The sequence below is a fragment of the Chinchilla lanigera genome, unplaced genomic scaffold, assembly GCF_000276665.1.
Source record: "Chinchilla lanigera isolate Chin_1 unplaced genomic scaffold, ChiLan1.0 scaffold00013, whole genome shotgun sequence".
In the NCBI taxonomy this organism is placed as follows: Eukaryota; Metazoa; Chordata; class Mammalia; order Rodentia; family Chinchillidae; genus Chinchilla; species Chinchilla lanigera.
Window position 1 is genome coordinate 19,300,805 of NW_004955414.1, and position 12,301 is coordinate 19,313,105.

General features: G+C 48.8%; 1 protein-coding gene across 6 annotated transcripts in view; it reads left to right on the forward strand.

The window, feature by feature from the left end:
- Numa1 (nuclear mitotic apparatus protein 1) overlaps nt 1-12,301 on the forward strand; it is a 75,314-nt gene that overhangs the window by 48,614 nt on the left and 14,399 nt on the right. For 4 of the 6 annotated variants that reach the window (XM_005380008.2, XM_005380014.2, XM_005380010.2 and 1 more), the window contains exons 3-12: nt 1,086-1,171; nt 6,602-6,681; nt 7,777-7,859; nt 8,422-8,502; nt 9,165-9,252; nt 10,774-10,894; nt 11,173-11,259; nt 11,380-11,537; nt 11,782-11,899; nt 11,991-12,108. In XM_005380008.2, coding sequence (XP_005380065.1) covers nt 1,086-1,171; nt 6,602-6,681; nt 7,777-7,859; nt 8,422-8,502; nt 9,165-9,252; nt 10,774-10,894; nt 11,173-11,259; nt 11,380-11,537; nt 11,782-11,899; nt 11,991-12,108 — 1,020 coding nt within the window. The remainder of the gene's footprint in view (nt 1-1,085; nt 1,172-6,601; nt 6,682-7,776; nt 7,860-8,421; nt 8,503-9,164; nt 9,253-10,773; nt 10,895-11,172; nt 11,260-11,379; nt 11,538-11,781; nt 11,900-11,990; nt 12,109-12,301) is intronic. The other 2 variants (XM_005380011.2, XM_005380013.2) reach the window with 1 other exon arrangement.

The window sequence follows — 12,301 nt, forward strand, 5'->3', positions numbered from 1 at the left end:
TGTAGTTTTCAATCACACATCATATATGTTTGGTGAATAACCTGTGTATCGTCTCTTTGCATGTGACCCCTGGTCAGTTTTCTTGTGTAGAGACTTAGGTGGATGGATATCTGCTTGAAGTAAAGAAAGGGGTTGAATCAGAATTGAGAAGTTTGTTTTTAGGGTTCTCAGCTCTTCATCTTCTTCCAATATTCTTTTTTAAAGAATATTGCTCTTTGCTTTTTTCCTACCTCCCTTCAAAATTTTTTGACTGGAAAACATTTCTCAGATGTATTAAATAAGGCTTTCGATCTGTGTTTAGGGGTGTCTAACCAGTTGTTTTGAGTAGATGTCACAAAGTTGAAGAGCTACAAAGAGCTATCAAATAAAAATTCAGGAGAGCAGTAATGTAAACATTCCTAAGACAGAATTGTATAGATATTCAAGACATACAGTGAGTTACATTGTAAACATTTAAGAGCTGCAGAGGGCCATAATGTAAAGTGCCCTCCCCCGACCCTTCAGGCTCTCTCCCATCCTTTCTCTCTCTAGAGGGAATAGAGTAGCCGTTTCTTATGAAATTTTCCAGAACCATTTTATACCCAGTTTGTAATCAGCCCCAGGTGCTGGGACGTCTAGGAGAGCGTAGGTTCTAATCAGTTGAAGCTTGGGAAAGGCCACTGATAGCTACACTTCACGTTTCTGTGACGGGCACATGCTCTGGATGAATCGGGGCAGCAGTGTTCTTTGCTGAGATTAAAAATCCTGTAACAGCTGGGCATGGTGGTGCATGCCTGTAATCTTGGAGGAGGCTGAGACAGGAAGATCACAAATTCAAGCCCAGCATGGGCAATTTAATGACTTTATTTTGAGACAGGATCTCACTAAAAGAAAATAAGGCTTAGGGATGGAGCTCAGTATGAGTGTCGTGGGTTCAATCCCGTTCCAAAAAAAAAAAAAAGAGAAGGACAAATCCGCCTCATCAGAAGCCTACAGCAGTAGGCATTCACGGTGAGTGGAGAGTTGCCAGCATCTGGGAAGAGGAGCAGACCACGCGCTTCTGGCATCTCTCAAGAGCTCACCGGGCTCTTGCTTGTGGCTCGCAGGTGAACAGTCTGCGCGTGGCTGACCCTGTGGAGGCCGTGCGGCAGCTCCAGGACTGCAACGTGTTCATCAAGATCATTAACAGCATGTGAGTACACAGCGCCCTCGCAGCCGCCCTAGGGAAGCCTCTGGGGAGGGTGGGCCCTGTGTTCCTCGCCTCCTGGGTGTCATGGGGATGTTAGAAGCCTGGGTGGCCCAGAGGCCAGCACACATTGACCTCACCCTCTAGTTACTGTCTTCTCGGCAGGGTAGGATTCAGTCTCCTCCCATCCGAAGGCTTCCTCACTTTTGCACCACGGGGCCTCCAGCGCCCCCCATCCTCTTGTCTCCACAGGAGCCTTCTGTTACCTCTTTTCTCAACTCCTTTCTGGTCTTTCTCCTCAGCCCTGTTTGTGCAGCCTCTGGGGCCAGGAGTAAGAAAGGGGGAGCTCTTATGCTTGGAATCATCGAAGTCAAGCTGGCCCTTCCTAAGCCACTACAACATTGCTAGGCATTTTACCTGGCCCTCTACCTTGTCTTGTGAGGTGGATGAGAGCTTGAGGAGCCTGCTGTTGTCTTGCAGCCAGGATTCTAGTTCTGCCTCTTATTTGTTTTTTGTTTTGTTTTGTTTTGTTTTTTGTTTTTTTTCCGGTACCGGGAATGGAGCTCACTACCTCGTGCTTGCCAGGCAGGCGCTGTGCCGCTGAGCTAAATCCCCAGCCCCTCTGCCTCTTATTTGACTTCTGTGTGTTTAGCGCACGTTCCCTTTGCATGTCACTTACCTGTGGAAATCAGGGCAGTCGGATGCCGCCACCTACCACACCTCTCAGGGTCAAAGTGAAGATCAGTCAGGCCAGAAACAATTTTGTTATTTTGTATAGTTTGTCAAATTTCAGGATTGGAAAGGGCAAAGCCGGCTTTCCTCATCTCTTTGTCCCATAGGTAAAATTAGAGGCCAGTCCTAAAATAAAGAGTTAAGGGACTAGTAATAAAGTCTTGTCTTTTTTTCCCCCTCTTCCCCCTCTTCTCCCTCTTCCCCCCTTCCCCCTCTTCCTCCTCTTCTTCCCCTTCTTTGCCTTCTCCTTCCCCACCTTCTCCTTCCTTTTTTTTTGTCTTTTTGAGGCAGGGTCTCGCCATGCAGTTCAGGCTGGCCTTGAGCTCACTTTGTAGCCCAGGCTGATCTTGAACTCACAACGATCCTCCTGCCTCAGCCTCCTGAGTGCTGGGATTACAGATGTGTGCCACCACGCCTGGCCTTTTTTTTTTTTTTTTTTTTTTTTAAAGGAAGACACCGTAGACCCTGTGCCCTGGATAGACTGAAGTGTCAAAGGTGTGTGCCATATATTGCAATTAGAAACAGTGGTGGGGATTCACATCTCTCTGAAGCATTTGATCATTCATTCTTAGGTAGCAACTTGGTGCTAGGAAGGTACTGGAACTGGATATGTCAGAGACAGGGGCTGTGTCTCTTTCCTGTCCCCACCTAGTTTAGGACATTAATTAGGTTTTACTGAGATTTTAGTTTAGTAGGTGAGTGAGTAAAGATGGTGTTGGCTGTCTCTCTCCTCTTTTAATTATTTTTAAATTTTTTTTTTTTTTTTTTTTTTTTGTCTTTTTGAGACAGGGTCTCACTGTGCAGTTCAGGTTGGCCTTGAACTCATTTGTGGCCCAGGCTGGCCTCGAAATTGCACCAACCTCCTGCCTCAGCCTCCCAAGTACTGGGATCACAGGGGTGTGCCGCCACTGCCATTTTTTTTTTCTAGTACACATTTACAGTATGTAATGATTACATTCATCATGGGCAGTTTGTACATGCCCATAATACATTTAATTCTTTTTACATCCACTTCCAGGCTCGGCATTCTCTTATCAGCAAAGTCTAGTAGGGTTGAGTTATTCAGGACAGATGAGTCCAACCCTTGTATATAGTTCGGCTCACCTTAAACTTACCACGAATCTCACAGGCCAGCCTTGAACTCACAGCGATCCTCCTGCCTTGGCTCCCGAGTGCTGGGATTATAGGCGTATGCCAGCTTCTGTTGTCTTTTGAAATGTGTGGTGATAATGGGGTGTCTCACAGGGTTTTTAAAACTTCACGTGGCTGTCACCAGCACCCAGCCTTACGGCTGCTGGAGGGATCACCTTTCTTTCATTCTGGTCCAGACACTGCCATTTCCTTTCTCAGTCGCGAGGCAGGACGTGGCGGCATCACCTTGGATTTCTCCCTCCTTGGTGTCAACTTCTCATAGGTCACTGTCCTCCCCATCTGTGCTGCAGAGACTTTGGCCTCATTCTGACACCAGGCCCTCACGGCCTCGTTCTTCTCTGGTCGGTCCTCCTTCCCATGCATTCCTGTGTGTGTGATCCCGAGAGGCTTTCTCACTGCTTTCATTGTGACACCTCAGTGACTGCTCGGCCCTCAGTTATTCCTCATTAATACTACAATTAAATCTAAAAGCTTTAGCCTGGTGTTCAAGATCTTTTATCTCAGGCTCATTTCCTCACACCAGTCTTGCTTTCTGCTTATCTCTTTCTACCCATTGCCACCTTATCCCATTATTTTGATCCTGTGGAAATTCTTAAATCCTGACTTTTATGCATTACATCATCATGGTGCTGCTTAAATTGTTCTTCTTGTTGCCAATAAGCTGATGATTAGATCTAAGCCCGATTGGTTTAAGGCTTTTCTTTTTCTTTGTTGCAAGAATGCTTCATACATGGGGATGCGTACCACCTATAAATCAGTGATTTGCAAACTCTAATGAGGTGGTAGATCTTAGTGCCTGTCATCAGTGGCTGGTGAAACCATTAGGCTAGCAGTACCTAGCTCACTATTGAATTGTTTTGTTTTGTTTTTGAGATAGTTTCACCATGCAGTTCAGGCTGGCCTTGAACTTGCAGGGGTCCTCCTGCCTCAGCCTCCTGATTGCTGGAATTACAGGCATGTGCCACCATGCCCAGCTCACTATTCAGTTTTAACATCACTAGAAGAGAAGCAGTGGATTCCAGCACTCAGGAGGCTGAGGCAGGAGGATTCCTGCATTCAAAGCCAGCATGGACTACATAGCTAGACCCTGTCTCAAAAACCAAAACTAAATTAAAAGCAAGGCAACCAGATATAATGTGCCTAAGGGCAGCTTGCTTTTTTGACTTCAGAATAGATGAGGAGCTTTTGCTTTTGAAAAGATAAATTACCCTTGGTGTAATGACAAGAAAAAGGATGTATTTTGTGCTTGAGCCACTGTAGGTTAATAACTTGGAGGAACATTTTATAGGGAAAGACAACTGTGCCTGTTTTCCCATTTGTCTTCTAGTGTGCTTCCTAAGCCTTAGACTGGGGTAAGAAACTTAAGTAGGAGCTGTCGAAATCACCACTCAGATTTAAGACAGTGAAGGTTTAGAAAAACAGACCTTCTGGATTAATATATTCTGAGTATTGCATTTTTCTGTTGCTGCTGGTGCTAATCTAAATCAGAAGCCTCATCTTTAAGGAAAAGCAAAGACCATGGCAGGGTTGGTAGCAAGTAGAAGCTGTGGAACTGGAACACTGCTGGTTTCTTTGGGAAAATGCATTGGCATAACTCCTGACAGTTCTCCTCCTCATTCTCCTGTGTGTGAACTGTCTAAAGCAAAAAGTGGTCTCATCTCTGATAGCCGTGAGGCTTGACCAGCAGAGTTGAGCGGAGCCATGTTGCCAGGAAGCCTGAAGCCCTGGCAGTCATCTTGCTGATACTGACCGCTGCTCTTCCCAGTACAAGCCGTCTGCAGCTGCCAGTTGGCTCATCTGTGCTGAGCCTTAGCTTCCATGAGCACAGTTAGGGCACAGTGGGCAGCTGTACGGAGCACCATTGTTTTGGGTACTGCCGGAATAGTGGAGAAGGGCAGTGGAGGTGTGGCCTGCGGTGGTTCTGCGTGGCTTCTGGCCAGATGAGACTGGAATATGGTATTGAGGGTGGCCTGGATTTCTCTAGGACTCAAATTTTCCTTCCAAATCATGTTCCATGTAATTTTACTTTCACCAGAAGTCTGGATGGGCCTGTTATCAAACAGGTTGAGAGAATAATATGTTATATCCTCTTTAGAGAATGTTCCACTTGATATGCAAGGCCTTGGGTTTGATTCCTAATACTGAGAGAGAGAGAAAAGAGAGGAAGAGGAAGGGATGAGTGGTGCACACCTGTAATCTCAGCTGCTATGAAGGCTGAGGCAGGGGGATTCTGGGCTACTTAGACTATCTCAAACATTTAAAAAAGAGAGTGTATAGGGTTAGGGCGGTGATATAGCTCAGTATTAGAGTGTTTAGCTAGCATGTGCAAGGGCCTGGATTCTATCCTTAGAGCTGTCAAAAAGGAAGACAGGCCGGGTGTGGTGACACAGGCCTGTAATCCTGCCACTTGGGAGGCTGAGGCAGAATTGCTGCAAGTTCAAGCCCAGCCTGAACTACATAATGAGACCCTGTCTCTAGAAAGGAGATATGGAGGGAGGGAGGGAAAGAGGGAAGAAAAAGTTCATTTTGGTTTAAGCCAACATTTTTTTCCCACTCGCTTAACATGAGAATGCTCCAGTGGAGTGCACTGAGGCAGACGGTCCCTACATGCCCAGCTGTGGGCAGGAAGGGAAGAAGGCTCATGCAGGAATCTGAAATTCATGCCTCAAGACTCTGGCTTCACTTGGAAGCTTTTGCGACCCTTGAAGTGGGGTGCAGAGTGGAGGGGAAATTGTTGACTTGGATGCCCTTTGGGCCTGATGGGATGCCTGTGGTACAGGAAGGTTCTAGGTAGGGCCTGCTCTGCCCTCCAGAAAGTTCCTTAAGACTTGAGGGCTCAGGTTCTGAGATGCTGAGGTCCCTTTAGTCATTATCTCCAGCTGCAGCTCTATTAGAGAAGCCCGCTTTCTGACTTCGACTTGTAATTCACCTATTCCAGCAATGAAGCCATAGTCACCTCTGAAAATGAACTGCAGTTGGGCTCACCCAGGGCTGGGCTCTTGCTGTGTGAGAGCGCCCTCTGCTGCCTCCCTCTTGTCCAGTTACACAAGCCAAGGCCACCAATCAAGAATGAGTGTCACTTGGCCCCGCCTCTAAGCGCATTTAGCCATCTGTCTTCAGCCTAGTGTGCGAACCCCTTCGTTTCAGAGCCTTGTTCCCTCCCATTCTTTCAATTCATGACTGTTTTCCCTTTCCATGGGCCTCTCAGTCTGCCCTAGCCATGTTTTTCAGGCTTCCTGACACTTTCAAGTTGAGCCCCTCCAGGCTGTTCAGTCCCCTCCAGGCTGTTCAGTCTCACTTCCCATTCATCTGTGCCATTTGCAAATGGCCTGGCAGAGTGCCATCTTTTCCAGAAGGACTCCAGGTCTCAAGTCCCCACCACAGTTGCAGCTGAATACATGGTCAGCTGGCACCTTATCACCGCTTCCAGCACGTGATGTAGTTCTCTCCCAGCTCTCTGTAAACTGAGTGCTGAAGAGAAGGAAAGTAGCATGTCGTCAAGGAAGCAGCACTCGCTATGTACTGCTGTCCTAATACTTGTTCTTTTTCTAGCCATGGCACTGAAGAGGGGCAGCAAATCCTGCAGCAGCCGGTGCCAGAGAGACTGGACTTTGTGTGTGGTTTCCTGCAGAGTAAGCACCTTTCTTACCTAGCACCTGGGCTTTGGGGGAAGAAAGGGTTGAAAGCTTCCTACTCTAGCGCAGAAACACAGACAGCTGGGTCAGCTTCCCAGGTCTTAACACCAGTTGGTGTAAGAATTGTGCCCCTTCAGTGCTGGAGCCCTGGTCAGATCAGCGTAGAGCAGAGGGGTTGCCATTTGGTGCCCATCTCCTTAGCTTTGTATTCCGCTCACTTTGAGGAGCCAGAGTAGAGAGAAGGGTGCATGTTACCCTAGCTCCCTTGCAAGAAAAAAATGTTTCCCAGGTAACTTCCCTCAGATAATTGCGTAGGTCATTGGCGTAGGTCATTGGCGTAGGGGCAGAGGCAGTTTTGGTGAGATCTTGACCCTGTTCACTGCTGTCCCTTTCTGCACATAGGCTCCCTGTGTGTAGTTTGGAGATAAAGGAAATTGCTCTTCAGGTTGATGGAGGATTAAATAAGAATACATTGGAAGCTTCTAGCACAGTGCTTGTCAGTTCCCCTTCTCTGGTTCAGCCTTGGACCACAGCATGACCACATTTGACATGGGAAGCTGTCTGCCATCTCCATCTCAACAGAATATAGGGAAGGTGAGAATCCAGTTAGGTAGAACAGGTTAGTAATTGAACCTAGCCTGTGTGGCAACGTAAGAGCCAGGGATCCCCATTCACTCTGCTCTGACCTGGCTATAGATGTCTGGGTCCTTAGCTGGCATAGAACTCTAGAGCAGTGGTGGCGAACCTATGGCATGCATGTTATATTCAGGTTTGATTGGAGTGTTGGCATTTTGCAAAAACAAGTGGGTTTGGGTTGCAGTTTGGGCTCCTGTCTCCAAAAGGCTCACCATCACTGCTCTAGAGTAACCTCTGGATTCCTTCTGTGGTGCTGAGTGGGAGCTGGTGAGTGGACAGGTGATGGCAAGGTCCTGACCCAGAGCTGAAATGTGTGGCTGGGGAGAGAGGACGCAGGAGCCCTTCCTCTCATAGTCCTCTTAGACTGTAGGTCTGCTTGTCAGACTCCGGTGTTCTCATGGACTCAGGGGTGATTCCCAGGGAGTTCATCCTGTTTCTACATTGTTGTCATTGCAGAAAATCGAAAACGTCCCTCTTCCCCAGAATGCCTTGTGTCTGTGCAGAAGGTGATGGATGGATCAGAGCTGGAGCTGGCCAAGGTACCTGTGGAATACCAAACTTGGGGGCTGGGTTAACCCAAAGGAGGTTGGTGGGTGCTTTGTTTCTGGGATTTTTCTAAGTTGGAGGAGGACCAGATAGTCACCCCTCTGAGCCAGAGCCCAGGGGTCTGAGGGGACCATGATCTGACAAAGAAGTCTTCATTACCAACACTGTGGGTTACAGTGGAGACCTGGCAGGAGTCAGATCTTATCGTGTGATCAGTGTCTTCTTTTTTTTTTTAATAGCTCTGTCTACTTTGTTCCCTGGGGTGCTGGCCTCACTGTACAGGGTGCCTGAAGCTTTATCCCCATGTTTGCGTGAGCCCAGCGATTTAGCCATACAGGCATCTTGGCAACTCGCTTTTTGCACAGTGTGCATTGAGTCCTCAGAATACAACAAAGTGTATCCTGGGGCTGTTATGGGTGGTGGCCTGGAACTGCTAATCCTAGGAGTTTTGGAAGAGTCTTCGGAATAACTCTTAGAGTTCCCTGAAAAGTCCTGTGTGGAAACACTGGGAAGAGACACCCCTGCTCAAGTAACTGGCTCCTGTTCGGCTTCTAGATAATCATGCTGCTCTTGTACCACTCGTCCATGAGCTCCCAAAACCTCCGTGACTGGGAACAGTTTGAATATAGGATTCAGGTAAGCTCTACGCTGCTTCTGGACCCAGCATGGGTGTCCCTTACCCCCTTTCTTTCTCTTTAAATAGTGCATATTCCCTGAGAAGCTATGGCTGTAATGACAGCCATGTGTTATAGGAAAAAAATCCAGAAAATATTGAGAAGCACAAAGAAGAATATAACACTTGCCAGTAACCTCATTCTCAGAGATAACTGCTCAGTTTAAAGGGTAGATTTCCAAGACCTTTCTTATGTACACATATTTAATTGTCTTGTGTGTTTGGATAACACATAGAAATTATTGTCTTAATATATTTATCCATGTCCATATGTTCTTGTCCTTTCCTCCTTTCCTTTCATCCTTTCCTCCAATAGCGTCATCTGGACAAGGCCACATGGTTAGGTGTAAAAGCTTTCTGTCTGTGCCCCTTCCCCGACGTATGTTAGAGACTCGGTCTGACCCTGGTTTCATCCTTAGGGGAGTCAGAGGGAAAGGACTATGTGAGCTGCTGAATGCTGTGGGTTGGACCGTGAAGCTCTGGCTCTGAGAGGAAGAGTGGGACCCAGTGTATTCCAGGGCTCCGGAGAACCTGTGATGGCCATTGTCTGGATGGAGCCCCTCAGCCCTCACTTGAGAGGCCCCTCTGGCACTGCAGCGATGCTCCTATTCTCTCTTTGGTGCAGGCTGAGTTAGCAGTCATCCTTAAGTTTATGCTGGACCATGAGGATGGGCTGAACCTTACAGAGGACCTAGAGATCTTCTTGAAGAAAGGTGAGCAGTAGAGATCCTCCTGAGGATCCCCTCATCTGGGCAGGGACTGCTAGAGGTGTGTGTGAATGAGTGTGTGTGCTGGGGTTTGTTCCTGTCAGGAGGCACGGAGTTGGTGCTCAGGATGGGTGTAATGCAGGAGTTGACCCTTAGGCTATGTCAACATCATCTCCATCACCACAGAGTTCCCCCTTGCTGCCAGGTAGTTGAGCAGAGTGTAAGTGATCCCATCTGCCGTGAGGCTGTCCTGATCTCTCACAGACACACACCTTTTTTTTCCCCTCTTGTGGTACAAAGAACTCTGATCCCAGGGCTTTCAGATTGATCTACATTCCCAGCCCTTTTTTTTTTTTTCCCATTTTGAGACAGAGTCACACTAAGTTACCTAAGTTAGGCTCAGACTTGTGATGCTTGTCTCAGCCTCTCAGAGTGCTGAGATTTACAGGTGTGGGCCACCATCCCAAGGTCTGTTTTGAAATTTTAAAATAATCACTACTTTAGGCTTAAAATCTAGGAATACAGAGTCTTTAGAAAAGGTTTTCCCTTCATAAAGCACATGTTCTCAGTGGGAAGCAAACACATACACCAGTAAGTATGATAAGGCATCTGTGGGCGGAACCTGCAGAACATCTGGCTGGTAGCGCAGCTGATGAATGAGCAGGAAGTCAGCTGGTGTGATCGGCATCTGAGGACATGGGGTGGGGGCAGGTTCTTTGCCAGCTGTTGAATGTGATGTTCCTCGTATTGAGGTTTACAAGACCTTCAGTTGGGGATGTGAGTCCAGAGTGCAGGAGAGGGCTCTGGGCCAGACGTGGGTTTATGGATCATCCTGTGGGTAGCCACCAACACTCTGGGCACTGTGGACCTTGAGGGGGCAGGGGGTAGGTGCAAAAAGGAGTTCATTGATGAGAGGTAGGAGTGTCGCACAGAAGCGGTCATGGGAACATAGGGATGAGGTCTTGAGAAAGAGGCGTTCGGAAGGTTCAGATAGCTCTGGAAAGAGGCCAGGGACTCGGACACAGGAGGCTGTTGGGAACTGCAGGGAAATCCCATGCAGAGCTCCCAGCTGTCTCTGCAGCTCAGACTTGGAGGAAAATCCTGGTACCTGGTCTATTTTCAGAGTATGGAGGATGCTGTCTTTGTTCTTTCTGAGCACTGATGCACTGTGAAGTTGGAAGCCCCACACTTGGTTGTGGTTAGGGGCCCTGACCTCAGGATACCCAGACACCAGGTTTCAGGTTCTGCCTAGTACCTTCCTCTGAAATTTACATACAAAGTATCCAAAGAGTCAGCCAGGTGTGGTGGCACATGCCTGTAATCCCAGCACTCAGCTGGCTGAAGCAGGAGGATCGCCACAAGTTGAAGGCCAGCCTGAACTACATAGTGAGAACCTGTGCCAAAAAAACAAAAAAAATGTCCTAAGAGTCACACCTACTAAGGCAAGTTCTCACTTGACATAACAATGCTAAGCTGTTCACCGCCCCCTTACTAACATTTCTTGGTTTGTCTGTTTCTTATCTCTAGTTCCTGTCTCTTCCACCTGTTCCAGTACCTTCTCGGAAGAGCTGTCTCCACCCAGCCACCAGGCCAAGAGGGAGGTTCGCTTCCTAGAGCTACAGAAGGTTGCCTCTTCCAGTGGGAACAAGTATGTCCTGGGCCTTTCCTGGGAGGGGCCTCAGCATCCACTCAGTCCTCAATTCCTTGCATTCTGGAGGCCACGCCTCTCACATCATCAGGGTGTTTGAAGGGTGCTGTCCTCCTGGGGTTTCCTTGTCTGACCCAGCACTAATCGGGCAGGCCGGTTAGGTCTGACAGGGGCAGACAACCGGCTTCAAAGGCAGCATCCTGTATAAGGCAGTCCTTCCCTCAGTGCTGCTCTGCAGAGGCAAGGACAATATGTAACCCCCCCACCCCCACGCCCAGCACAGAAATTAAGGCATGGAGAAGGGAGAAGGAGTTTTCTCCAGGTCCTGTCATGAGGCACGAGATAGCACTGCAGACAGAACCCAGGTACCTGGGCCTCCCGGGCAGTGCTAACGGCCGTCAACCCCTACTCCCCGTCCTTGGCTGTTGCTGGTTGCTTTCACGCTTAGGCTCTTACCCTGGCTTCTGGGGTATCTCCTTTCTCAGCTTCGTCTCAGGTTCTCCAGCCTCTCCCGTGGGTGACATCCTGCAGACGCCACAGTTTCAGATGAGACGGCTGAAGAAGCAGCTTGCAGATGAGAGAAACAATAGAGATGAGCTAGAGCTGGAGCTGGCTGAGCACCGCAAGCTCCTCACCGAGAAGGGTGGGTTCCTGGCATGCTGTGGGTGTGAGGCAGCATTTGGGGCTTACATCTGGGGAAGCCCTGGGTGACGGTTTACTCTCCCATATTTCCCCCCGCTGGCCCTGAAACTTAGAGCTCTGTGTTAGGCTGAGAGTCAGGCTGACTTCCTGAAAGCTCCCATTCCCATAGCCCTATGTCGCCTCCTTTCTGTCCCTGCTCCTGCAGTTCTGTGCTGACCCTGCCTTTTCTTCCTGCTTTGGGACAGATGCACAGATATCCATGATGCAGCAGCGCATTGACCGCCTTGCTCTGCTGAACGAGAAGCAGGCAGCCGGCCCTCTGGAGCCCAGGGAACTTGAGGAGCTGCGGGGCAAGAATGAAAGGTAGAGCTCTCCCTGCCGCCTTCCTTGCTCCCAGCCCCCGCCCCCCCGCCCTAGTCAGGGCCATGTTTCCCTCACTGTTCCCTTCTGGCAGCCTCACCTTGCGGCTGCATGAGACTCTAAAGCAGTGTCAGGACCTGAAGACAGAGAAGGGCCAGATGGACCGCAAAATTAACCAGCTTTCTGAGGAGAATGGGGACCTGTCTTTTAAGGTGAGGAATGGGGCCACGCACGGACAGCCTCAGGGCTGAGGTGGTCTAGAAGGCTCCCCGGGAGGGTTCAGAAGACTCCTGGAACCTGGCTCAGGCTTCAGTCTCTCCAGATACCTGAATACTGAGCCACTTTCCTCATCCCGTAATTGACTGCTGCTAGGGGACTGAGTGATAGCCCTAATTTTTTATTTAT